The sequence below is a fragment of the Rana temporaria genome, chromosome 4 (genome assembly GCF_905171775.1).
Source record: "Rana temporaria chromosome 4, aRanTem1.1, whole genome shotgun sequence".
Classification (NCBI taxonomy): domain Eukaryota; kingdom Metazoa; phylum Chordata; class Amphibia; order Anura; family Ranidae; genus Rana; species Rana temporaria.
The window spans coordinates 40,643,257-40,669,880 of record NC_053492.1 but is presented as its reverse complement, the minus strand read 5'-3'; the positions used below and the strand labels follow the sequence as shown (position 1 = coordinate 40,669,880).

The 26,624-nt window shown below is 43.1% G+C and overlaps 1 protein-coding gene across 4 annotated transcripts in view; it reads left to right on the top strand.

The window, feature by feature from the left end:
- The first annotated feature begins 901 nt into the window (after window positions 1-901).
- The window catches only part of LOC120936162 (cytochrome P450 2K6-like), an 81,179-nt gene continuing 55,456 nt past the window's right edge, over window positions 902-26,624 (top strand). Inside the window, exons 1-3 of one of the 4 annotated variants that reach the window (XM_040348310.1) lie at window positions 902-1,004; window positions 13,062-13,257; window positions 20,259-20,421. In XM_040348310.1, the coding sequence (XP_040204244.1) occupies window positions 13,075-13,257; window positions 20,259-20,421 (346 nt within the window). In that variant the 5' untranslated portion in view covers window positions 902-1,004; window positions 13,062-13,074. The other 3 variants (XM_040348312.1, XM_040348313.1, XM_040348311.1) reach the window with 3 other exon arrangements.

Sequence of the window (26,624 nt, the reverse complement as noted above, 5' to 3'; positions counted from 1 at the left end):
TAAGAATGATAGGGGTTTGAAAAAAGTGTAGTCCCTCTCGTAGAGGTCGTGTGACTGGATGGGTCATTGAAAAGGTATTGTGTTCCTTCCGCAGGGAGCAGTAGAGTCTGTGGTTGGGGCCTGGGTGTTATTGAAGTCCCCACTTATGAGCAGACCACCTTGTTGGTGTTTTTGAATGACTTTTTGCAGTTTGTTGAAAAACCGTATTTGGTGTGTATTGGGTGCATACACATTGACTATTGTGATTAGCATAGAGTTGATATCACATATCAATATCAAATATCTGCCCAGGGCAGATATTTGATATTGATATGTGATATCAACTCTATGCTAATAGCACGGACTCAAAAAAATAAGGGTCTTAACAGCCATAAAGGACACGGTAAACTTTACTTTGCGCAAGGAAATTAAAGTTTACCGTGTCCTTTATGGCTGTTAAGACCCTTCTTTTTTTTTTTAGTCCGTGCTTGCATAAAAAATATGGGGACATTTTGCATGTGTGTATTTAGGTGGTGCTGTGTTGGTGAAATGGGTCTCCTGCACACAGAGGACCTCACATCTAAAACTCGGGGCTTCTTGCCAAAGAGTTCTGCACTTTACAGGGAGACAATTAGAGTTTATAGACAAGAAATTCAGACTCAGATTATTCATGTAAGGAGCATGTTCTGCAAGATAGGGATAGGGCTACTCATTGTGGTAGATGGGTGACCTCTAGTGGTTGAAGTTGGGATAGTCCAAATTGTGAAGCTTGTCGGTGATGTACGCTGTTTCCATGAAAGAAGACTGTGTTCGTTATGGATAAAACAGAAACTAGTTAAACATTTTAAACAATAGATTAACATGTTGTCCATTAATCTGTAACTGGTAGTCAATAATACAAAGGGGGTTGTACCCCCATGTGCAGCTGTTGCTGCTCAAATTTAAAAGGAGAGTGTATCAAGCTTAATTATACTCCTGCATACAGAGAAGTGAGCATGAGAAGAACTTAATCCATTGGAAATCAGGTGTGTTTTTTTTTTTAATTTTTAGTGGTTACCATTTTCCATTTCAGATCCACTTGTTTAGGTTTGTTAAAGGATGAAGAGACGTCAGCAGTGTCTGGGAGAATCTGTCATGTTTTTAGCAGGGAAAACCCCTTTTCCAAAGAATCTGACAAAGTTAGAGCCCTCCTTTGTGACAGTGAGTTTTGTAGGGTATCCCCATCTGTATCTGATGTCATGATTCCGTAGTGGTTTTGTTATGGTGTTGAGATTTTTCTTTTTTAACCACTTGGCGCCCGTGCTATAGCTGAATAACGGCTACAGCGCGGACCCCAAATCCCAGGAGGACGTCAATAAACGTCCTCCCCTTTGCACGATATTCGCACGCCCCTGCAGGACGTACGCGGCACGCACTGTAATCACCCGAGTCACTGATCACGGATCCGAATATGGGACCAGTCCCGGCCCCTTACCACGTGATCAGCTGTCAGCCAATGACAGCTGATCACGTGATCAGCTGTCAGCCAACGACAGCTGATTTCTCTCTCTCTTCTCACGCTGATAGCGTGAGGAGAAAAAAAGCTGATCACCTGCTTATGTAAGAGACTGCACACAGCTTTTGTGTTGCTGACTCAGTCTAGGAGCAGGGGAGACAGTGGGATTCCAGGAGAAGCAAGAGCTGAAGGACACCCACACCTCCAAGCATTGTGTGCCTCTTATCAATTTGGAATCAGTCAAGGTGATGTTTGCCTCAAGACCTATTAGAGGATAAGAAACAGCAAACAGAAAATTCTCCTGCGCTCTGGTATTTCCTGCTATAGGGTAACGTGGTCCAATTACAGGGTATATTCAATAATCTTGCAGCCCTCCTCAGAATCATGGGAATTCATAAGGCTAAAAAAGAGAAAAGAAAGGAGGGCGCATTGACCTAGTGTGATACCGTATAAAAGGGTTTTATTACATATATTAAAACAATGGTTATACTCTGTGGGATTGGCTAGTTTCCAATTACTTAATTACTGTTGGCTTTCATGTTTTAGTTACTGTATTGTAGCGCAGCATTTTTTTACATCTTGTATGTCTTTATGTGTTTTATCCTACGTTTTAAGCTGCTGCTGATTTATCTATATTAATTTGTGTAATTGAATTTATTTCTATTTATGATTCTTTGTTAGCGCAGTATCACGTTTTATTTCTGTGAAAGGGACATCGGTCCCGAAGAGGAAGGGGGCATATCTGCCTCCTCTCTGCCCACAATAACCACCTGCTAGTGCCACCTGCAAGTGCCACCTATCAATGCCCATGAGTGCCACCTATCAATGCCCACCAGTGCCACCTATCACTGCTTAATCAGTGCCCACCAGTGCCCCTATCAATGCCCTTCAGTGCCATCCACCAGTGCCACTCATCAGTGCCCACCAGTGCCACCTATCAGGGCCCACCAGTGCAGCCCATCCCTGCCTATCAGTGCAGCCCATCCGTGCCCATCAGTGCAGCCTCATCAGTGTACATCAATGAAGGAGAAAAATTACCGTTTGCTAAATTTTATAACAAAATATTTTAAACAAAAATATATATTTTTTTAATTCAATATTTTTTTTTTTACAAAAAAATAAAAACCGCAGAGGTGATCAAATACCACAAAAATAAAGCTCTATTTGTGGGAAAAAAATGATAACAATTTAATTTGGGTACAGTGTAGTATGACCGCGCAATTGTCATTCAAAGTGCGACAGCGCTGAAAGCTGAAAATTGGTCTGGGCAGGAGGGGGGTTTAAGTGCCCAGTAAGCAAGTGGTTAATAATGTATATTGAGACAGGTCTGCATAAAATTGAAGTCCCAAATATTGAGAGTGGATGCGGTCTTTTCTGTGCATTGCTGTCATGAGCTTTTCTTTTACCCACTTGCCTACCAGGCACTTACACCCCTTCCTGCCCAGGCCATTTTTCAGCTTTCAGCACTGTCACACTTTGAATGACAATTGCACGGTCATGTAATACTGTACCCAAACAATTTTTTTTATTAATTTCTTCACACAAATAGAGATTTCTTTTGGTGGTATTTAATCACTGCTGGGTTTTTTATTAAAACAAAAAAAAAGACCATTTTATTTAATAAAAAATATGTTTTTTTACTTATGGAAAAGAAAGAAAAGAAAAAACTCACAATACCACATCTGTAAATTTGAGAGGAAACATGGAAGGTTACTCCTTACAGTAACCATGGGTCAGACTTTAAAGGTATGGAAACAATGGAGAAGTATCAAAAAACAATATTTATTGAAAAAAAGTACATAGTATAGTAACAGTTTTCAAAAGTAAAAAATCATGTAAAAATGATAGTTTGTACAGTGAGCCCTTGTGCGTCTACGAGTTTCGCCGTTAGGCTTCTTCAGGACACGATCAAGGTTCAAAGAGGTAACAAAAAAAGAGAACGAGTCTCACTGTCTTAGGATAGATTGAGCCTCATGTACAAATATCCGAAAAAACTGAACGTTTCCGCAGTATGGAAGATTTCCAGTAAGCTGCAGAAAAGATAAGCAGCATGCAGTCGGTTTAGCAAATGAAGTAGAATGTTGCTAAACAAAAATCCAAAAATGTGGAAAAATTTGCAGCAGACTGCGATGGAATAGGCAGCGCTCAACTGGTTTCACAACTGGAATAAACTGTTGCTTGACAGGGGCAAACATGTATCTTATATAATGAGCGATCACATAATAGGGGAAAAAACACACATGGAGCATGCAAGCGCTGGTGGGGTATCATATAGCCCACCTGGCATATAAGGCCTTAGAAAGATGATATGGATCTTGAGATGAAACAAAACGACCCCTAGGAGACAGCGTGTTGCTGTGCACGATATGTTTCCTCCTGTTTTTTTACTTAGTGTAGCGGCCTGCTGCTTTCTGGCTGGCGCTACTTTAAATTTAAGGGGTAGTTGAGGGTTAGTTGACTCAGACTGTATGTTTTTCACTAACCTTGGGCCTCTGTTCCAGCCATTGCTGTACTGTGAGTGACCACTATTCTTTTCTGGGATGTCGTTATCACTTCAGGCTAAGAGTGGCAGCGGTCAGGTCAAGGTGTTTTGGGTGTTCCCCTTCAGCGGGAGTACTTAAGGGACAGACGTCATTAGCCCAGGGTCGTCGTTGCCGATCCTGGCCTGTCATCCCACCACCCCCCGTGTGTGGCCCTCATGGCCGGGGGTGCGTGTTCAAGTGGTCCTGGCTCCGGGACCACGTTGGTCCGGGGTTGTGATCTACTGAGTAGGCCTGGTAGTCAGACTGGGTCTACGTTTGCAGAGTGGTCCTGTGCTGTCCGTCCTGAGGGAGGAAGCCACTCAATGAAGAACCTGTCTTGGAGAGCACCGAGCACGAGGCTGGTATCTCAAGAGAGGCCTTGAACTTCATCGAAGGATGACCATTACTGAAAGGCTGAGCGATGGTTGCCTGTCAGTTCTGCATTCACAAGAGTTTATTCAAGAGAGATCCTGGTGCTTAATCCTGTGTTGAGAAGGATTCTGGACCAAATATATCTCCACCTTTGGGAAGGTCTGTGGCAGAGACTTTGCTAAAGTTTCGGTGTGACACCCTGGCTGCTAGGCTAGTGAGAGAGGCCTATCCAGGTGCACAATACCCACTCTGGCTAGTGTGGCGACGAAAGATGCGTTTCTGGAAGCAGGAGTGTTTCCGAACCAAATTTTATACCTGAACCTACTACCTAATAGCATTCCACCTCTTGAATTACTACTTTTATCCTTTTACCACGTTTGGTAAATAAAGCAAAGAAAAAGAAGCCTAAAGTATGGACATTGAAGTTTTTCTCAACTCTCAACTCTCATTGTATTTCTTTAGAAAATCGTATCAAAGAATTTTCGTACGAATTTCACACCATCAGTGGGCTACAGCAACAGCTGATTTTCGTTTGGGAATCAAATTTGAGGAATCGGACATGTTGGAAATTTTTGGAAAAACAAACTATTTTCTAATCAATAATGGGAGAATCGTGCGAAAATGTAATAGAAGAAAAATTGCACATGTGCAAGAAAAGAAAATTCCCAGAGAGAAAAGCATATTCCCGGCCATAAAAATTCTTTCCTGTAGCAACATGAAGGCTTGGTTGGCCGAATTTCGAAAATCAATGGTGGCATCGTCGGATCACAAAAAAGAAAAGAAAATGAGTTCGAAATTTGACCGTGTATGGCCTGCTTAAGTAATTTTTCGCCTTCACTGATGTGCTCTGGTGAAGCGGCACTGATAGACTGAGCTGGTGGGCATTGATGAGGTGACACTTATGGGCACTGATGAGGCGGCACTGATTAGGTGGCACTGATGAGGAGGCACTAATATGCTGCACTTATGGGCACTGATAGGTGGCATTGATGAGCACTGATAGGTGGCACTGGTAGGCACTGTTAGGTGGCACTAGTGGGCACTAATAGTCAGCACTGGTGGGCACTAATAGGCCGTACTGATGGGCATTGATGGGTGGCACTGATGGGCGACACTGAATGGCATTGATTGACAGCAGTTCTAGGCATTGATGGACAGCACTGATAGGTGTCACTAATAGTCAGCACTCACTGGCATTGCTAATGGGCACTGGTGGCACTTGTGGGCAGTGGTGGGCACTGATTGGTACCACTGGTAGGCACTGATTATTGGCACTGGTGGGCAATGTTGAGCACTGATTGGTGACACTTAATTGATATACTGTAATCAGGGCACTGATGATCAGTAACCTGATTACATTCCTACATGTCCCCCTGTGAGACGATGCCACTGTAAGGCTCTTCTTGCCACACACTCTGTCAGTGTGAGACGAGGAGAGCCAATTACGGCATCTCCGTGTTTACATGTGACTGGCTGTGATTAGACACAGCCGATCACATGGTAAAAGAGCCACAGACGCGCAAGAGCGGTCATTCTGGAACTCCGTCATATGACATTGTCCCAGAACAAGAGCCACACCGCTCCGCCATCATTTGACGGTGGGCAGCAAGTAGTAGTGGGAAAAAAAAGGAAACGCAAGATTACATACAGCTGCGGGGTAAGACATCCACCACTGGCAGTTAATTGGCTCAATGCCCAGTCACAACTTCTTTCTGGGTTTGGACCAAACCCAAGCTTATGCCTAGTAGCTTGGATGGCAAATTCTTTGTGCCAACACATAAATTGTATGTAGCTTTAAAGTGATTGTACACAATCACCTTGTAAAACAACCCATTCCATTCAAAACTGAAATTAAAGGTAAAACATTTGTCTATAGATATATATAAAAAAAAAAAATTCGGAAGATGGACACACAGGAAGTGGCTCTGTGAATTGACACACAGAGCAGTGGCTTGTGTGCCTCCATAGCAAGCTGCTTTCTCTGAGGGCACTCAGCAGGAGAGGAGGGGGATGCAGGAGCGCCGGTGGTTGACCTGAGAAGAGGGGGATCTGGGCTGCTCTATGCAAAACCATTGCACAGAGCAGGTAAGTACAACATGTTTGTTGTTTTTAACCACTTGCTGACCAGCCGCCGTCATTATACAGCGGCAGGCTGGCTCATTCCCACTAATCGCCGTAGGCGTATGTTGGCTCTTTTAAGAGCTATAGCAAGTGCGCACGCGCCGCCGGAGGCACGTGCCCACTGCACAGTGGGAGAGCCGATGCACATTCCTGGCGGCCGCGATGTGTTCCGGCCACCCGCATTCGCTGCACAGAGAGCCAGAACCTGGATCTGTCAATGTAAACAAACAGATCCCTGTTTTGACAGGGAAGTACAGAGTGATTGTCTGTTCCTAGTGATCAGTGGATGCATTGTGCTGTGGTTTCTGGTCTACGTTTTAGTGTGGATGGGCGCTTTCCATCTGGTGGTATGATTTCTCCTATGGATCTTGTCTTTCTTTTTTGATTGTATGGAGTACCCTGTAATGGACAACATGTGAACATAGGCTCCCGTCCTGCTTACACACATAGGGCCGGATTCACATAGGTTAGCGGATCTTTAGATCTGCGTAACCTATGTGATTTAAGATCCGCCGCCGCAATTTTTTAAAGCAAATGCTAATTCACAAAGCACTTACCTCAAAACTTGCGGCGGCGTATCTTAAATCCCCCGGCAGAATTCAAATTCCGCGGCTAGGGGGAGTGTAGTATTTAAATCAGGCGCGCCCCGCGCCGATTTAACTGCGCATGCGCCGTCCGCAAATTTTCCCGGCGTGCATTGCTCCCAATGACGTCGCTAGGACGTCATTGGTTTCGGCGTGAGCGTAACTTGCGTCCAGCGCTTTTGTGAATCGACGTACGCAAACGACGCGAAGTTTCTAAATTCATACTTAGCATTGGCTGCGCCTCATAGAAGCAGGGGTAACTATACGCCGGAAAAAGCCGAACGCAAACAACATAAAAAAAAAGCGCCGGGCGGTCATTCGTTTCGGAATTGGCGTATCTCCTCATTTGCATAATTGTCGCATAAATAAACCGAAACGCCACCTAGCGGCCGGCCTGGAATTGTAGCCTAAGATCCGACGGTGTAACACAGTTACACCTGTCGGATCTTAGGCATATCTATGCGTAACTGATTCTATGAATCAGTCGCATAGATACGACCAAAGTAAATCAGAGATACAATCTCTCTATGTGAATCTGGCCCAAAGTCTTTTTAATTAACCCATAGCCCAGGGTTGTGTGGAAGAGGCCCTTGTCCTCATCAAAATGCGGACAAGGTGCTTTGGATCGGGGGGCTCTGCACCCATTTCCCCATGTTGAGGGCATGCAGCCTGGTATGGTTCAGGAGGGGGGTGCTCGCTCGCCCTCTGCTTTTCCTGGCCTGCCGGGATGCATGCTGGAATAAGGGTCTAGTATAAATTTTGGGGGGATCCCATGCCGTTTTTTTACAATTTTGGCATGGGGTTCCCCTTAAAATCCATAGTAGACCTGAAAAGCCTGGAATGGATTGGGGGGGGGGGGGGGTATCCCACACTGCTTTTTTTTCTTTTTAAATAGCTAAGTGCCAGTAATTGCAACCACAAATACATTTTTCAACTTTTCTGCAGCATGTTCTATACCTGCTACAAATGCAGCAGTTTACAGGCAGACTAAGGGGACCCCCAGGTACTATATTTAAAGGAATTTTTCATTTTTATTGTTTCACTTTAAGCATCATTAAAATCGCTGCTGCTTTAAAAATGATAGTTTTTCTTTCTTTAATTTGCAGTGATACATGTCCCCCAGGGCAGTCCTTGGCCCCCCATACCCCTTTTTATGGCCAATTACTTGCATATAATCCTTCAAAATGGTGACTTTTTATTTCTCATGTTCAGCTCCCATAGACTTCAATGGGGTTTGTGGTTCCGGGCTGAGCTTTTCCTTTGATCGGGATTCGGGAGTTCTGCTGTGAACCGAACAGGGGGCTGTTCGACCCATCTCTACATGACAGGAAGGGAAGCACTTTGGGTATGATTTATTCTGGGAAAAGTCCACTCACCACAGTTCCATTTGTTTTCCTCTTTTAAACATAGAAGTATAAAAAGTCTAAAGTACATATGGGATTGGATATCAATGTAGGTTGTAATTGCCATCCACCCTTGTGCTCCTTGTCAAAGTATTGGGTGAGAATATTTATTAAAGCTGAAACCTGTATGAGCAACTGAACAGTGAACTTAGAAAGCTGAAAAAGGTCTATGAAAAATATGAGAAACCAACTGAAAAATATAATTTCCTTTCATCAAGCAATATAACCGAAAAGTCTACGCAAGAGTTAAATAGGGCTTCAGCCTGAAGGGGGAGTGTGCAACCTCAAACGGCCTGCTTTTTTTTTATTGCTTATCATCATGTTTTGATAAATTCTTCAATTGACCTTTGATATATTATGTAAGTTTGTCTAACTAAAAGGCTGCACTAACTCACCCTTTCCTTTCCCAATTGCCTTCTCTTTCTCCCTCGTTGTGGTAAAGTCGTTCTAAAGGGAGAAGGATTTTTATCTTTACGCATTAAATAAAAAATGCCCTCCGTGTGCAGCAGCCCCCCCCCAAAACGTACTTGATCCCCGTCTCGATTCAGCAAGGTTGCATGAGAGCCTCGACAATCAGGGACTATCAATGGCTAATGTGTAAGGTAAAATCTACAGGCTTGGAAATATCAGTTTGTAAATGGATGGATAACTGGCTAAAAGACAGAATTTAGAGAGTAGTGGTTTATGACTCTGATGCCTCGTACACATGACCGGTTTTCTTGACAGGAAAACTGCCTGAAAAAAAAGAGAACCAGCTCTCTTACACTCTCTAATTACAGTAAGTATTAGATATCTATGTTCCCTTTCCTGGCCCACCTCATGTCAGCACACACTGGGATATACCAAAGCTGATTTGGAGCTACAGAGAACAAACAAAAAGAGACACTAACAATCAAAGAAAAGCTGCTAGAAAGAATTGATCTCTCTTGTCCGAAACTTGCTGGTCGCATATTTAGCTTGTAAGGTTGAATTAAGGCCCCAAGACCTTCAAGCTAGCCCTTACCTATATCTTCCAAGCAATCCTGGCATGACTTCCACAAAGGCTGCCACCCCTCTAGTCAAATAGGCTTGCAATTGTTGCAGAAAAGCATACTTCCTGCATACAGAGCAGAAAAGCATACTTCCTGCATGCCAATCTAATAATCCTGGTAACCATACCTCCCAACTTTGAGATGGGAATGAGGGACACCTATCAGCAAAAGTATGCAGGCATATGACACACCCCTTGCCACATGCCCTAAAATAGAATAAAAAAAATCAGCATGGGGTCCCCCTCCAAGAGCATACCAAGCCCTTGGGTCTGGTATGGATTTAAAGGGGAACCCCTACACCGAATAAACGGCGTGGGGGTCCCCCCAAGATCCACACCAGATCCTTAACCCGAGCATGCAGCCCGGCCATTCAGGAAAGGAGGTGGGGACGAGCGAGTGCCCCCCCCCCTGAACCGTACCAGGCCACATGCCCTCAACATGGGGGGGTGAGTGCTTTGGGGCAGGAGGGTAGGTTCGGCAGGGAGAGATGCAGCAAACAAATGACTTTGCGGCCTGGAGCTGACCAAACAAAAAAAAAACCTAGTTGGGGGAGGGGCTGTCTTTATATTTAGCTAGATAGAGGGGGTCATGTGGGGCTCCAGAGGAGGTGTTAATCCGTTGTGTGCTGAATTGAAATGGGTTAAGGAAAACTGAAATACATCACAGGTGATATCCGTTTCTGCTCAGTGATTGCAATATTTTAGTCTGCATCTCCCAAGATGATACATAAAACCTGGTCTGTTAGTGGGCCCCGAGGACAGGGTTGATGACCACTGCTGTAGACCACATTTCCTCCACTCCTGGACAGTCACTGAAACTTCTTTATATAATCTTGTCTTATGGACCAACATTATCAGTTGCAAAGGATAGTTTTACAAGCAACTTATTTAGTGTAAGCCTTTATAACGGTCTCATTATTATACGTTGGATCTCATTTGACCCATAGTAAACTAAAGGTGGAATTCTCCCTTTGAGGTCTGTGTCAACAGCATTTCTCCAACCTATAAACCTGGATTGGTGTTATCTTCACATTCTGGGAGGAGCGTGGGCTGTGTTCTCTGCTCTTTCCAATTACTTTGAATTTTGCAAGCAGGACAATCTTGTTGGAGGAGGGAGGCAGGATCCACTCTCGTGTCCCACTATTCATACACACCAAGGGAAGTGTGCTGCTATCCTGTTCTGTTCTGTGGAGGTTAGAATTGTTTTGCTTTTATCACTCTCTCATCTGCACACATAGTATTCTTTTATCTGTACAACTCTTAAGCTGACCATACACCAGTAGAAATTTGGTCGCTGGTCAATGTGAATGCAATGGTATTCAAAGTATGAGTGGATTCATTGTGCTGTGGCTTCTCGTCCATGTTTGAGTGTGGATGGGCACTTTGCGTCTGGTGGTATGATTTTTCCTATGGATCTTGTCTTTCTTTTTTGATTGTATGGAGTACCCTGTAATGGACAACATGTGAACACAGGCTCCCTTCCTGCTTACACACTTAGGCCCGGATTCACAAAGCACTTACGCCGGCGTATCTCGAGATACGCCGCGTAAGTGCAAATGTGCGCCATCGTATCTGTGCGCCATGCCCACAGAACTAGATATGCCTGAAAATAGGCTTCCTACGACCGACGTAACCTTCCTACGCCGTTGTATCGTAGGCGCATATTTACGCTGGCCGCAAGGGGCGCTCCCATTTATTTACGATTCGAATATGCAAATGAGTGAGATACGCCGATTCACAAACGTACTTGTGCCCGGCGTATTTAGATATGCGGTTTACGTAAGGCTTACGTCCGGCGTATAGTTATTCCCCATCTATGAGGCGCAACTCATGCAAAGGTATGGACCAGGGAACAGCCGTCGTATCTTACGTCGTTTACGAAGTAGTACGTGAATAGGGCTCGGCGTAGGTTACATTCACGTCGTAGGCAGTGATTCGACGTATCTTAGGGAGTATTTCCGACGTGATTCTGAGCATGCGCACTGGGTTGCGTCTACGGGACGGCGCATGCACCGTTCGTTCGGCCCATCATTTGCATGAGGTCACGCTTCATTTAAATGGATCACGCCCACTTCCACCTACTTTAAATTAGGCCGGCTTACGCCTACGAATTTATGTTACGCCGGCGCAACGTTGGGAGCATTTGCTTTGTGAATACTGTGCTCGCCGCTTTGCGCTACTTCGGCGTATCGTATATTCGATACGCTGCACCGGCATAACTATGCGCCGTTGTATGTGAATCCGGGCCAGAGTCTTTCTGATTAAGATATCTACACTTTACTGCTATACATAATTTGGATAATATCTCACCATACGGGCTGCTTAATTTATATAGGGTGTTTTTAAATATTGTGCATAAAGTGCTTGGAAAATTCATAGGGAAATTTCATAAAAAACATTCATCACATATATAAATATATACCACGAAAAACAAATCAAGTTGATATTGAATATATAAATAATTAAAAAGCAAAAATTCATAAAGTGCATGCTATCATGCAAGAAACACTGTGCCAAATCCAAAAATATTGTATTAACACATAAAGTCCCAACTACAATAATAATGTTGGAATGGTGCTCCACACATGAACTACCAATTATATTGGCACTCCAGGTGTTCACCCAACTGTGCCCCTCACCAGTATAATAAATGGAATCTTACCAAACTTGAAGACTTTATTACAGGGTCTGACCTCGCTTCAGAACACCCCTCATTTGGTATGGAATGAAACATCCCTTAGAAAGGCGCAAGTGGTGATTAATCTCTTAGACAGGATCTCCAAATCCATCGGCAGACCAACCATACAGAGCATGGTGCGTGTAAAGAGAGGGAGAAAAACTCATTGCCCAACATCCATAAAATAATGTACTTTATTAAAATAGGCATATGCTCACAAGTCTGGTAAAACAGGCAGTCAGTACATAATATCGTCATATGCCCATTGCCCCAGTGACAACGCCTTCTACGATGAAACATACAAGGACGTGACGTCAGCACGCCCGCCAGAGCGTAGGATGATATTATGTGTTTTAAATGTGTTTTTGTATTGATAAGTGCAATACACTGAGTGCAGCTGTTGTCAAATATATAATTAACCAAGTTGATAGACTTAGTATGAATATTATTTGTATTACAATTTTGGATATTGTACCCATATTTTTGATAATGAAAGCTTGTGGATCCTGAAGAAGCACTGGACCTATGCGAAATGTGTTGGTCCATTAGGCTCAACTTGTTGTAATCTACATACTTATATCATATTGTGTGTATATGTATGTGTGTGTGTGTGTGTGTATATATACCACCAACCGAACTAATTACAGATTATGGGGTAGATTTACTAAAAGTACAGAGACTGTAAATGTTCAGTTTGCTTAGTGAATAGGCTTTAGTAAGTCAACCCCACCCAGTACAGACTAGTGGGTAATTAATACAGTAATGTTATTAGAATATGCATTTGAAAATACATTAAATGAATGGAAAAATTAACTAACGACCTTCATTTTATAACTGAACTATTCTTTAAAACATACAACATTTCCATTTCTTTATAGGAATTCTGGAGTCATGTTTTTCACTGACCCAGTTACCATTCTTCTGCTAGTTCTGCTCTGTCTTTTTCTGGTGAAGATTACTCAAGGCTCCAAACAGAATGTATACCCAAATTTTCCACCTGGCCCAAAACCTTTACCCATCATTGGAAACATGCATATTCTGGATCTGAAAAGACCATACAAGACCTTCTTAGAGGTATGATGCATCTGTTTAATAACTGATGATGATATTAATAATAATAATTAGGGATTCACCGATACCATTTTTTTTACAATGAGTACGAGTACAGATACTTTTTTTTTTTTTTTTTAGTAATCGCTGATACCAATTACCGATACCTATTGCAAATGTTTTGTTTACACTTCAGCTGTCAGCAATGGTACAAATCATTGAAAAGTTATTTATAAATTAAATGATTTTTTTGCGCCTTTTTCAATGTGAAAGTGTAAATATATGTCAAAGGTGTAAAAATATTAACAAACAAAGCAAACAAAAGATTTTTTTTTAATAATTATTAATAGTTTATAAAATAGAAAAAAAAAAAGCATCAGGAAAAAAATAATTACATTGAGAAGGAGAATAAGGAGTTACTAAGGAGATAAGGCTGATTGGAGTAAATTAAGGGTTAATAAGAGGTTAAACAGAACGATTTAATCAAAAAACAGAAAGATAGATAAAAAGAAACAATGTTTCCTTTTATTTATATTTTTCGGCTGAGCAATGTTGTTGAGAAAGATTACCTGGCTGCTTTTTTTTTTTTTGGGGGGGGGGGACAGCTCCAATTGCCAGGACATTGTTTACACTTCAGCTGTCAATAGGGGAACCCCACTGATAGATGAATTAATCATTGGTTGTCAAGGCAACGGCAACCCTACTCTTTAATACTTGCCAACCATCTGCCGCAGTTTTTCTGCGGCAGAATGGCACAGCTGGGCAAAGTGACGTTACCTGATGTCGCTTAGCCTTTTGGCCACTAGGGGGCGCGCAACCCCGTTGCTGATGTTAGTGCCCGGCGGACGGGATTACAGCCATGCTCCCACAATCGCTCGTGACAGAGCAAGAACGGGGATCTGTGTGTGTAAACACACAGATCCCGGTTCTCTTTAGGAAGAAGAGACTGGTCGTGTGTTCATTCTAAGTATGGACAGCGATCTGTCATCTCCCCTAGTGAGTCCCATCCCCCTTCAGTTAAAACACAGTGAGGGAACACAGTTAACCCCTTGATTGCCCCTAGTGTTAACCCCTTCCCTGCCAGTGACATTTATACAGTAATCAGTGCATTTACATAGCACTAAGCCCAGGTTCACACTGGGCTGCAGAAGCTGATTTCACTTGCGCTTGGCAGTCCCGATTTTGGCCACGATTACAGAGACATCTGTACAAGTTTCTGCACAGATGTCAATGTAATGTAAATCTCAAAAAGTAGTACAGAAGCTACTTTTTGAAACCAGTGCAGCGCCGCAGATGCAGAGTCGCACCAATTAGGATGGTGCAATTGCCGGTAAATGCCACCAATTTGACAAAAAGGCACCCATATTCCTTAACTCCTGTCCAACAGTATGCAAATATGTGGCCTCTCGGCGGGTGGGCCTTGATGCAGAGAGGCCGCATATTTGCGTACCAAACGTAAACACGGCTGTGCCGAGAGCGCCGGCCCTGAGCGCTCTCGGCACAGTTACTGGCGACTAACAAAAATCTCAGTCACAATCATTACTTGTGATCAGTAGCATTCTGATCATGTCACCGCTATGACAGCTGATCACAGTGGTCACATGATCATAAACCCCGCCCTGCCTCCCGGCATCCTAAACCCCTTAAAGGGATGGGAGGCGCCAAGGGGTTAAACTCAGTATTTGGTGTTCTATAAGCTTCAAATATTCTTAAATTATCCAGTAGAACCTTGCTATTGAGCCTTTAACCACTTCCGGACCGCCGCATGGACATTTACTTTGGCAGAATGGCACGGACATGCACATTGGCGTACCTGTACGTCCCTGCCTAGACGTGGGTCGGGGGTCCGATCGGGACCCCCCCCCCGTACATGCGGCGGTTCCCGTGGCTTCAGGAGCGATCCGCGACGAAGCCGCCCCCTCGCGATCGCTCCCCGGAGCTGAAGATCGGGGAGAGCCGTATGTAAACACGGCTTCCCCATGCTTCACTGTGGCGGCTGCATCGATCGAGTGATCCCTTTTATAGGGAGACTCAATCGATGATGTCAGACCTACAGCCACACCCCCCTACAGTTGTAAACACACACTAGGTGAACCCTAACTCCTACAGCGCCCCCTGTGGTTAACTCCCAAACTGCAACTGTAATTTTCACAATAAACAATGCAATTTAAATGCATTTTTTGCTGTGAAAATGACAATGGTCCCAAAAATGTGTCAAAATTGTCCGAAGTGTCCGCCATAATGTCGCAGTCATGAAAAAAAAATCACTGATCGCCGCCATTAGTAGTAAAAAAAATAAAAAAAATAAAACTATCCCCTTTTTTGTAAACGCTATAAATTTTGCGCAAACCAATCGATAAATGCTTATTGCGATTTTTTTACCAAAAATAGGTAGAAGAACACGTATCGGCCTAAACTGAGAAAAAAAAATGTTATATATGTTTTTGGGGGATATTTATTATAGCAAAAAGTACAAAATATTGCATTTTTTTGTTTATAGCGCAAAAAATAAAAACCGCAGAGGTAATCAAATACCACCAAAATAAAGCTCTATTTGTGGGGAAAAAAGGACGCCAATTTTTTTTGGGAGCCATGTCGCACGAACGCGCAATTGTCTGTTAAAGCGACGCAGTGCCGAATTGTAAAAACCCCTTTGGTCATTTAGCAGCATATTGGTCCGGTCCTTAAGTGGTTAAAGTGTAACTAATTGCATAACCTTATTTTGTTATTTAGGATAGAGTAAGTGAGTATTATAGCCCTGTTTTCTTTTATTTTTTTGCCATCTGTGTCCCATAGGTGAGATATCCCTCCCCTCCCCCCCTTCTGGTGCCATACCCAAAATCCTGGGTTATCACTTGGGTCATCAGAACTAGTGTCAACCCAAAATTTGGGGATTTTCTTTTAATTTCATTTTCAAAGTTAACGCCTGTAATCTGCCCAAGTTTTTCAGGCGTTTTGTTTCAGATGACAAAACGCTCAGATGTGAACAGGGATTTTGATTGTTGGGTGTTTTTCAGGTATTTTTTCAGGTGCGAATGCAGCCTTAGGTAAATGGGACAAAAAGTGTTCTAATCCCTCTATACTCTATGTACTGAGAAAATGTATTTTTTCCTTAAATTACACTTTAACCACTTGACCTCCGAAAGGTATTTGTTCACCTCTGCGGCTTTTATTGTTTGCGCTATAAACAAAAAATACCGACAATTTTGAAAAAAACTATATTTTTTACTTTTTGTTATACTAAATTATCCCCCCATTTAAAAAACAAAAACCAATTTCTTCATCAGTTTAGGCCAATATGTATTCTTCTACATATTTTTGGTAAATAAAATCGCAATAAGCGTGTATTTATTGGTTTTCACAAAAGTTATAGCATTTACATACTATGTGAAAGACTTATGGCTTTTTTTGGCATTTTATTTTTAATTTTTTTACTAGTAATGGCAGTGATCTGTGATTTTTAGCGGAATTGCGACATTGCGGCGGACAGATCGGACACTTTTGACACATTTTTGGGACCATTGACATTTTGTACAGTGATCAGTACACTAAATATGCACTAATTACTGTGTAAAATGTCGCTGGTAGTAAAGGGGGTTAACACTAGGGGGCGATCAAGGGGTTTAATGTTTGTTCCCTAGATGTGTTCTAACTTTGAGGGGAGTGTACTGACTGGGGAACAGACATATCGTTGTTCCTTCTTAGTAGAAATAAACAATATGTCTCTTCTCCCCTGACATAACAGTGTTTTGGTTTTTACACACACAAATCCCCGTTCTGGCTTTTGTGCACACGATTGCGCGTGGCCACAGTGCAGTTTTACTGTGTATGCTGTTTTTTCTAAGCAATGTGCTGTTTTTTACTTAGCAGGAAAAAAAAAAAAAGCACATTGCTGCTGTCAGAAGATAGCCCTGCGTTTGGTTTACCTGCACAGGACTGTCTTCAAGAATCTCCTGAGCCGATCGTCGGGTGCCAGGGACCAATCATCTACCGGCACCCGCTGATTGGTTTGTGCTGCAGCCAATCGAAGCACAGCCAGAGCACACCGCCTAGTCCGGTACGTGGATCACGTAATAAGCAGGTGATCCTGCCCAGGAGAGCCACCTTTCCGCCGTATATGTACTGTATACGGTCGGCAAGCAGTTAAACTGCATGTACAGGTGAAACTCGAAAAATTTTAATATTGTGCAAAAGTTCATTTATTTCACTAATGAAACTTAAAAGGTGTAACTAATATATGATATAGACTCATTACATGCAAAGCAAGATAGTTCAAGCCGTGATTTGTCATAATTGTGATGATTATGGCTAACACCTCATGAAAACCCCAAATCCACAATCTCAGAAAATAAGAATATTGTGAAAAGGTGCAATATTCTAGGCTCAAAGTGTCCCACTCTAATCAGCTAATTAAGCCATAACACCTGCATAGGGTTCCTGAGCCTTTAAATGGTCTCTCAGTCTGGTTCAGAAGGAATCACAACCATGGGAAAGACTGCTGACCTGACAATTGTGCAGAAAACCATCATTGACATCCTCCATTGAAAGCCTCAGAAGGTAATTGTAAAAGAAGTGGGGTGTTCCCAAAGTGCTGTATCAAAGCACATTAATAGAAAGTTATGTGGGAGGGAAAAGGTGCACAAGCAGCAATGATGACCGCAGCCTGGAGAGAATTGTCAGGAAAAGGCCATTCAAAAGTGTTGGGGACTTTCACAAGGAGTGGACTGAGGCTGGAGTCAGTGCATCAAGAGCCACTATACACAGACAGATCCTGGACATGGGCTTGAAATGTGGTATTCTTCTTGTCAAGCCTCCTGAACAACAAACAACAGCAGAAGCATCTTACCTGGGCTAAAAAAACACACCTGGTCTGTTGCTCAGTGGTCCAAAGTCCTCTTTTCTGATGAGAGCCAATTTTGCATCTCATTTGGACACCAAGGAGCCGGAGTATGGAGGAAGAATGGAGAGGCACACACTGCAAGATGCTTGAAGTCCAGTGTGAAGTTTCCACAGTCGGTGTTGATTTGGGGAGCCATGTCATCTGCTGGTGTTGGTCCACTGTGCTTCATTAAGTCCAGGGTTAGCGCAGCCGTCTACCAGGAGATTTTGGAGCACCTTATGCTTCCTTCCGTAGACGAGCTCTATGGGGATGCTGACTTCATTTTCCAGCAGGACTTGGCACCTGCCCACACTGCCAAAAGCACCAAAACCTGGTTCAATGACCGTGGGATTACTGTGCTTGATTGGCCAGCAAACTCGCCTGACCTGAACCCCATAGAGAATCTATGGGGCATTGCCAAGAGAAAGATGAGAGACATAAGACCGAACAATGCAGAAGAGCTGAAGGCCACTATTGAAGCATCCTAGTCTTCCATAACACCTCAGCAGTGCCACAGGCTGATCGCTTCCATGCCACGCCACATTGAGGCAGTAATTGCTGCAAAAGGGGCCCAAACCAAGTACTGAGTACATATGTACAATCCTTGTTTTATTGATTGCATGCAATATTCTAATTTTCTGAGATTGTGGATTTGGGGTTTTTATGAGCTGTAAGCCATAATCATCACAATGATGACAAATCACGGCTTGAACTATCTTGCTTTGCATGTAATGAGTCTATCTCATACATTAGTTTCACCTTTTAACCACTTAAGGACCGCCTCGTGTAAATATACGTCGGCAGAATGGCACGGACAGGCACATGCACGTACCTGTACGTCCTCTGCTTGACGTGGGTCGAGGGTCCGATCGGGACCCCCCCCGGTACATGCGGCGGTCGGTAAGCCTCAGGGAGCGATCCGGGACGACGGTGCGGCTATTCGTTTATAGCCGCCCCGGAGCTGAAGAACGGGGAGAGCCGTATGTAAACACGGCTTCCCCGTGCTTCACTGTGGCGGCGCATCGATCGAGTGATCCCTTTTATTAGGGAGACTCGATCGATGATGTCAGTCCTACAGCCACACCCCCTACAGTTGTAAACACACACAAAGTGAACCCTAAATGTTACGGCGCCCCCTGTGTTTAACTCCCAAACTGCAACTGTAATTTTCACAATAAAGAATGCAATTTAAATGCATTTTTTGCTGTGAAAATGACAATGGTCCCAAAAATGTGTCAAAATTGCCTGAAGTGTCCGCCATAATGTCGCAGTCACGGAAAAAATCGCTGATCGCCGCCATTAGTAGTAAAAAAAAATAAAAAAAATAAAAATGCAATAAAACTAACCCCTATTTTGTAAACGCTATACATTTTGCGCAAACCAACCGATAAACGATTATTGCAATTTTTTTTACCAAAAATAGGTAGAAGAATACGTATCGGCCTAAACTGAGGAAATGTTTTTTTTATATATGTTTTTGGGGGATATTTATTATAGCAAAAAGTAAAAAATATTGCATTTTTTTCAAAATTGTCGCTCTATTTTTGTTTAAAAACCGCAGAGGTGATCAAATACCACCAAAAGAAAGCTCTATTTGTGGGGAAAAAAGGACACCAATTTTGTTTGGGAGCCACGTCGCACGACCGCGCAATTGTCTGTTAAAGCGACACAGTTCCGAACTGTAAAAACCCCTTGGGTCTTTAGGCAGCATATTGGTCTGGGGCTTAAGTGGTTAAGTTGCATTAGTGAAATAAATGAACTTTTGCACAATATATTCAAATTTTTCGAGTTTCACCTGTAATCATGGACCATTTTTATGGCAGATGTTACATTCATTGTGTATGATTTCCCCCTATTTATTTATTTTAAAGTAATTGACTTGATGATATAGAATACATTATATAATTACTTCTTGTGTAGTGTAATTTTGAATTAAATTTCTTGTTTGCAAAAATTAAAAAATAATGGGGATGTCCTTGAAAGTCACAGAACATTGTCAACTAGGTTAATAATTACATCATGGTAGCTTGGCAAATTCTGATTTGGCAAATGACAGATTGGAAAATCGCTGATCTATCCACTTATCCACTTATTGTATCTCTAGTTAGAAGCTAAACTATATTTGACTTTTTTGTATCCTTTGCAGCTGGCTAAGAAATACGGGTCAGTGTTCAGCGTACAAATAGGGACACAAAAGGTGGTTGTTCTGTGTGGCTATGAGACGGTGAAGGATGCTCTCATCAACCATGCTGAAGAGTTTTCTGAGAGACCTTACATCCCCATATTCCATGTAATTTCCAAAGGATACGGTAATTCTGTTTGCTTTTTTTCTCTAACCTTATATTTGCTAATTTTACAGAGAGGCTGATTTACTAGATATGTTAGTATAAACCAGGGATATGCAATTAGCGGACCTCCAGCTGTTGCAGAACTACAAGACCCATGAGGCATAGCAAGCCACAACATAACAACAAAAACCTGGGGAATGCCCAGGGAAAAACCAAGCCTACTTACCGACCAGCTTGCAGAAAACCAATTAACCTGTCTACAGTATGCATTAAAAACAGGGGTTCAGTCCGCACGCATTTGCAAACGCATGCGTGAGCCACAGAGCCGCGCCAAGGCACCCTGTAATATCTGTGGTCCTAACACTAAACAATGAGCGTCCCCACAGTGGAGGCACATGCATTTTAATGGATAGACAGGGGCAGGTGAACTGAAGGGAAGCCACCCCTCCTTTAAAGGTACAAGAGCACACCAAGCACCCAGCATATAGCACAATGGCTGCAAAGGTGTTGGTGCACTAATGGACCAATATAAACACCACAGGTGAAGCATAAACATGTCCACTGCCCCCATCTATAGCTGGCCATAACAGTAAGTAGCATTGGAAGGCTAAAGCAGATAACAACAAAAACCTGGGGAATGCCCAGGGAAAAACCAAGCCTACTTACCGACCAGCTTGCAGAAAACCAATTAACCTGTCTACAGTATGCGTTGGTTTTCTGCAAGCTGGTCGGTAAGTAGGCTTGGTTTTTCCCTGTTTTTAACGCATACTGTAGACAGGTTAATTGGTTTTCTGCAAGCTGGTCGGTAAGTAGGCTTGGTTTTTCCCTGGGCATTCCCCAGGTTTTTGTTGTTATCTGCTTTAGCCTTCCAATGCTACTTACTGTTATGGCCAGCTATAGATGGGGGCATAGCAAGCCACAAGCATGACCCCCAGAGGCATGATGGGACTTGTAGTTTTGCAACAGCTGGAGGTCCGCTAATTGCATATCACTGGTATAAACTATATTGTCAAAAGTATTGGGACACCTACCTTTACGCATAAAGGGCCAGATCCACAAAGAAGTTACGTCGGCGTATCTATTGATACGCCGCGTAACTTCTAGGATGCCCCGTCGTATCTTTGTTTTGTATCCACAAAACAAGATACGCCTGAATAGGGGCTAGATCCGACTGACGTACGTCTTAGTACGCCATCGGATCTTAGGTGCATATTTACGCTGGCCGCTAGGTGGCGCTTCCGTTGATTTCCGCGTAGAATATGCAAATTAGCTAGATACGCTGATTCTCAGAATGTACGTCCGGCCGGCGAATTTTTTTACGTCGTTTACGTAAGGCTTTTTTCGGCGTAACGTTACCCCTGGGTCTATGAGGCATACGCAATGTTAAGTATGGTTGTCGGGACAGCGTCAAATTTTCCGTCGTTTGGGTAAAACGTTCGCGAATAGGGCTTTGCGTAAATTACGTTCACGACAAAAGCATTGACTATTTGCAACGTGATTTCGAGTATGCGCACTGGGATACCCCCATGGACGGCGCATGCGCTGTTCAAAAAAAACTTCATTTACGTGGGGTCAAGTTGAATTAACATAAAACACGCCCACATCTTTGTCATTTGAATTCCGCGCCCTTACTCCGACACATTTACACTACGCCGCCGTAACTTTAGACGCAAGTGCTTTGTGAATACAGCACTTGCCTCTCAAAGTAGCGGCGGTGTAGCGTAACTACGATACGCTACGCCTGCTTAAAATTATGCCGATCTACGTGGATCTGGCCCGTAAACTTTAATGGCATCCCAGTCTTAATCCGTAGGGTTCAATATTGAGTTGGCCCACCCTTTGCAGCTATAACATCTTCAACTCTTCTGGGAAGGCTGTCCACAAGGTTTAGGAGTGTGTCTATGGGAAGGTTTGACCATTCTTTCAGAAACGCATTTGTGAGGTCAGGCACTAATGTTGGATTTGCAGTCTTCACTCTAATTCATCCCAAAGGTGTTCTATCGGGTTGAGGTCAGGACTCTGTGCAGACCAGTCAAGTTCCTCCACCCCAAACTCACTCATCCATGTTTTTATGGACCTTGCTTTGTGCACTGCTGTACAGTCACGTTGGAACAGGAAGGGGCCACCCCTCACAAGTTGAGAGCATTAAATTGTCTGAAAATGTTTTGGTATGCTGATGCCCTAAGAGATACTTTCACTGGAACTAAGGTGCCAAGCCTATTACCTGAAAAAACATGTTGACAAGGGGAGTGTAGAGGAGGGCAGGGAGTCTACTGACATCACGACTCCACCCACAGAGCTACAGACAACAGACCCACCCACAGAATCTGCAGTTTTTCAGTTCTTATAACAGAGGGGAGAAATTTGACAGGTAAGGATACATGCAGGAGGCATCTATATCCTTATAGATCAGCACTATGGCAGTAGTTTAGTAAGGATGAGAGTGGGTTTACATCCACTTTAAAGTGAAAAAACACCTTGCTGTCATGGACCGCCCAGCCCCCCTGTTTTACTTACCTGAGCCTGTTCGCCTGCTCTGCGCGTCCCCAGTGTCCTCTTCTCCACGGAGTCTCTGCGTTGATTGGATAAATTGATAGCAGCGCAGCCATTGGCTCTCGCTGCTGTCAATCAAATCCAATGACGTGGCCGCTGGGGGGCAGGGCCGAGTCATACAGTCAGCGCCTATGGAGAGAGCTTCCCAGAGGGGGTTAGGTACTGTGGGGAAGAGCCGAGACAGCCGTCGTGGGACTCCAGAACAGGAGGATTGGGGCCACTCTGTGCAAAACTGCGTAGTGGAGGTAAGTATGACACGTTTGTTATTTAAAAAAAAAAAAAAATAAACCTTTACAACAAGGGTGCTCAACCTGTGGCCCTCCAGCTGTTACGGAACTAAAAGTCCCATCATGCCTCAGCCTTTGGGATCGTAACTGTTCAGCTTTGCTATGCGTCATGGGACTTGTAGTTCCGTAACAGCTGGAGGGCCACAGGTTGAGCACCCATGCTTTACAACCACTTTAAAGTATTGATGTTGATGTAAATGATCTGGTTCCTGGACAGGCAGATCTTCTACACCCCCGAGGATCTCCACTGTCTCCCTGGCTTATGATGTAATGTAACAAAAATAAGATTTGGAAGCGCCATACCTTTAATGAGAGGTGCAGATACAACTTTATTCTGATAAAAGTCATGGGGACAATCTAAAAAGTAGCCAAATGAGCTGCTAACGAGGCCTGTGCTGGTTATCACACTCTTAAAAATGTTACCATTAAAGGCCCAGCTCACTTCTAGTTTATTTACATTGTTGTCAATGAAGCCCTTAAAGGGTCACTAAAGGAATTAATTTTTTTTTGCTGAAATGACGGTTTATAGGGTAAAGAGACATAATAGTCAACTGATTCCTTTTAAAAATGATTAAAATTAGATACAAAACAATCATATAATGTACCTGTAGTTTAGTTTAGTTTTTGCTGTTGTTTCCTGGTTCTCTGATGTACAGAGACAAAGAGCCAATAGAGGGCAGTGATGCTTTGTAAAACGAAACTGGATTGGTGCTGACACACAGTAATCACACTTCCTTGATTAGTCACCACAGTGAGAAATCTCCCAGTACTGTGGTGATCAGGAAACAGACAACCAGGAAGTGTCCAGAACAGAGAGGAATTATAGCAACATCAAAGCAAAAACGAACAATGAGGACATGAAACCAGGACTACAGTAAGGTAAAGGAAGCTATTTAGCTAAAAAAAAAATCCTTTAGTGACCCTTTAAGAAAAGGGGTGCTTTTGGACCTCCAAAACACGTATGATACTTTTTGGGATTGTACCCCTGGCTTTTATCAAAATACCTTTATATCTGGACCTCTTAGCAGTGAGTTGTTCCTTTTTAGACGTTTAACTGAACAATTGAGTCATTATATCAACTGAATAAAAATACTTCTCATTTTTTCACCTTTATTACATACTTTGGCTCTATGGGAGATCCAGACCAGAAGATATATTCTGCATCAATGTACATCACCTTAATGTGACCAGGTATTTCAAACTTTTAATATAATAATCATATGAATAATCTTACTGGCCCTGTTTTATTTCAATTTCCTTCTTAGCTTAGCAGGAACAAAGATTGTCTCTGGACAGCCGCACTCTGAACAAATTGTAGCCTTTTATTAAAAGGACAGCACTACAAGTCACAGCAAAATAAAACCTTACTGCGGACGCGTTTCGCACTGAAGCTATGACTAAGCACTAATTTCAGTGCGAAACGCGTCATCAGTCAGGTTTTATTTTGCTGTGACTTGTAGTGACTTTTGATAAAAGGCTACAATTTGTTCAGAGTGCGGCTGTCCAGAGACAATCTTTGTTCCTGCTTTGCTAAGTGCATTGCCTGCACCTGAGTTGTCTGCAACCGAGGATATTCGTCTGGGTTCCCACCTGGAGCGGCTATTACCTTTTTCCTTCTTAGCTTGCTTGCATATCTATTAGATTCCACATGAATGCATTAATTATTAAATAACAGTTCCACAGAATGTAGAACACATACAGGCACATCTCCAAAAAATTGAATATCATCACAAAGTAAATTTATTTCAGTAATTCAATTCAAAAAGCGAAACTCGTATTATAAAGATTCGTTACACACAAAGTGATATATTTCAACCTTTTTTTTTTTATTTTATTTTTTTTTTTATTTTGATGATTATGGCTTACAACTAGTCGAAACCCAAAATTCAGTATCTCAGAAAATTAGAAAATTGTGAAAAAGTTCAATATTGTAGATTCATGGTGTCACACTCTAATCAGCTAATTAACTCAAAATCCGCGCTATAGACGATTGAAGTCTACAGCGCGGACTCCAATTACCGGGAGGACGTCAATAGACATCCTCACCTTTTCACACGCAATGCGTGCCCCCTGCAGGGTGCGCGCTGTGATCACCGGGTCACTGAGACCATGTAAGGGACCGGTCCCGACCCCTTACCACGTGATCAGCTGTCAGCCAATGACAGCTGATCACCTGATGTAAACTAAGGATCGGTAATCGTTTTTTTCTCCTCACGCTAACAGCGTGAGGAGAAAAAAAAGCCGATCACCGGCTTGTGCACAAGGGACATCGGTCCCAAGGAGGAAGGAGGCACATCAGCCTCATCAGTGCCCATGAAAACCACCTGCCGGTGCCACCTGCCATTGTTCCCTGCCAGTGCCCACAGAGCCACCTATCAATGCCCACAGTGCCACCTATCAATGCCCACAAGTGATTCCAATCAGTGCCACCCAGCAATGCTGCCTATCAGTGTAACCTACCAGTGCCCATCACTGCCACCCATCAGTGCCCATCACCGCCAGCTATCAGTGCCACCTATCAATGCCACCTATTGGTGCCACTTATCAGTGCCACCTATCAATGCCCTTCAGTGCCACCCATCAGTGCCGCCTATCAGTGCCCACGAGTGCAGCCTCATCAGCGTACATCAATGAAGGAGAAAAATTACCTGTTTGCTAAATTTTATAACAAAATATAAAAAACTATATATTTTTTTTAAATCTGTCTTTTTTTAACAAAAAATAAAAACTGCAGAGGTGATCAAATACCATCAAAAGAAAGCTATATTTGTGGGGGAAAAATTATCAAAATTTCATTTGGGTACAGTGTAGTATGACAGCGCAACTGTCATTCAAAGTGCATCAGCGCTGAAAGCTGGAAATTGGTCTGGGCAGGAGGGGTGTTTAAGTGCCCAGTAAGAAAGTGGTTAAAAAGTCTCTCAGTCTGGTTCAGTAGGTTACACAATCATGGGGAAGCTTGCTGACAGTTGTCCAGAAAACAGTCATTGACACCCTTCACAAGGAGGGTAAGTCACAAAAGGTCATTGCTAAAAAAGCTGGCTGTTGAGAGCACTGTATCCAAGCATATTAAAGTGGAGGTTCACCCAAAAACACAACTTTTTACCATCCAAACTAGCATACAAGCATCAGCTACAGTATGCCTTTTTTTGTGCTGTACTTACGGTTTAATCCGTAAGTTTCGTTTCAGACACCCGCGGGGAATGGGCGTTCCTATGAAGAGGGGAACATGATTGACGGCCGGCTATGGCGCGTCACACTTTCTTAAAATAGCCAGAGTAGGACTCGGCACTTCACGGCGCTATACGGCGCCTGCGCACAGACTAGGAGCTGACTGCACAGGCACCGTATATGTCAGCGTCCTATTTCGGCTTTTTTCGGAAGGCA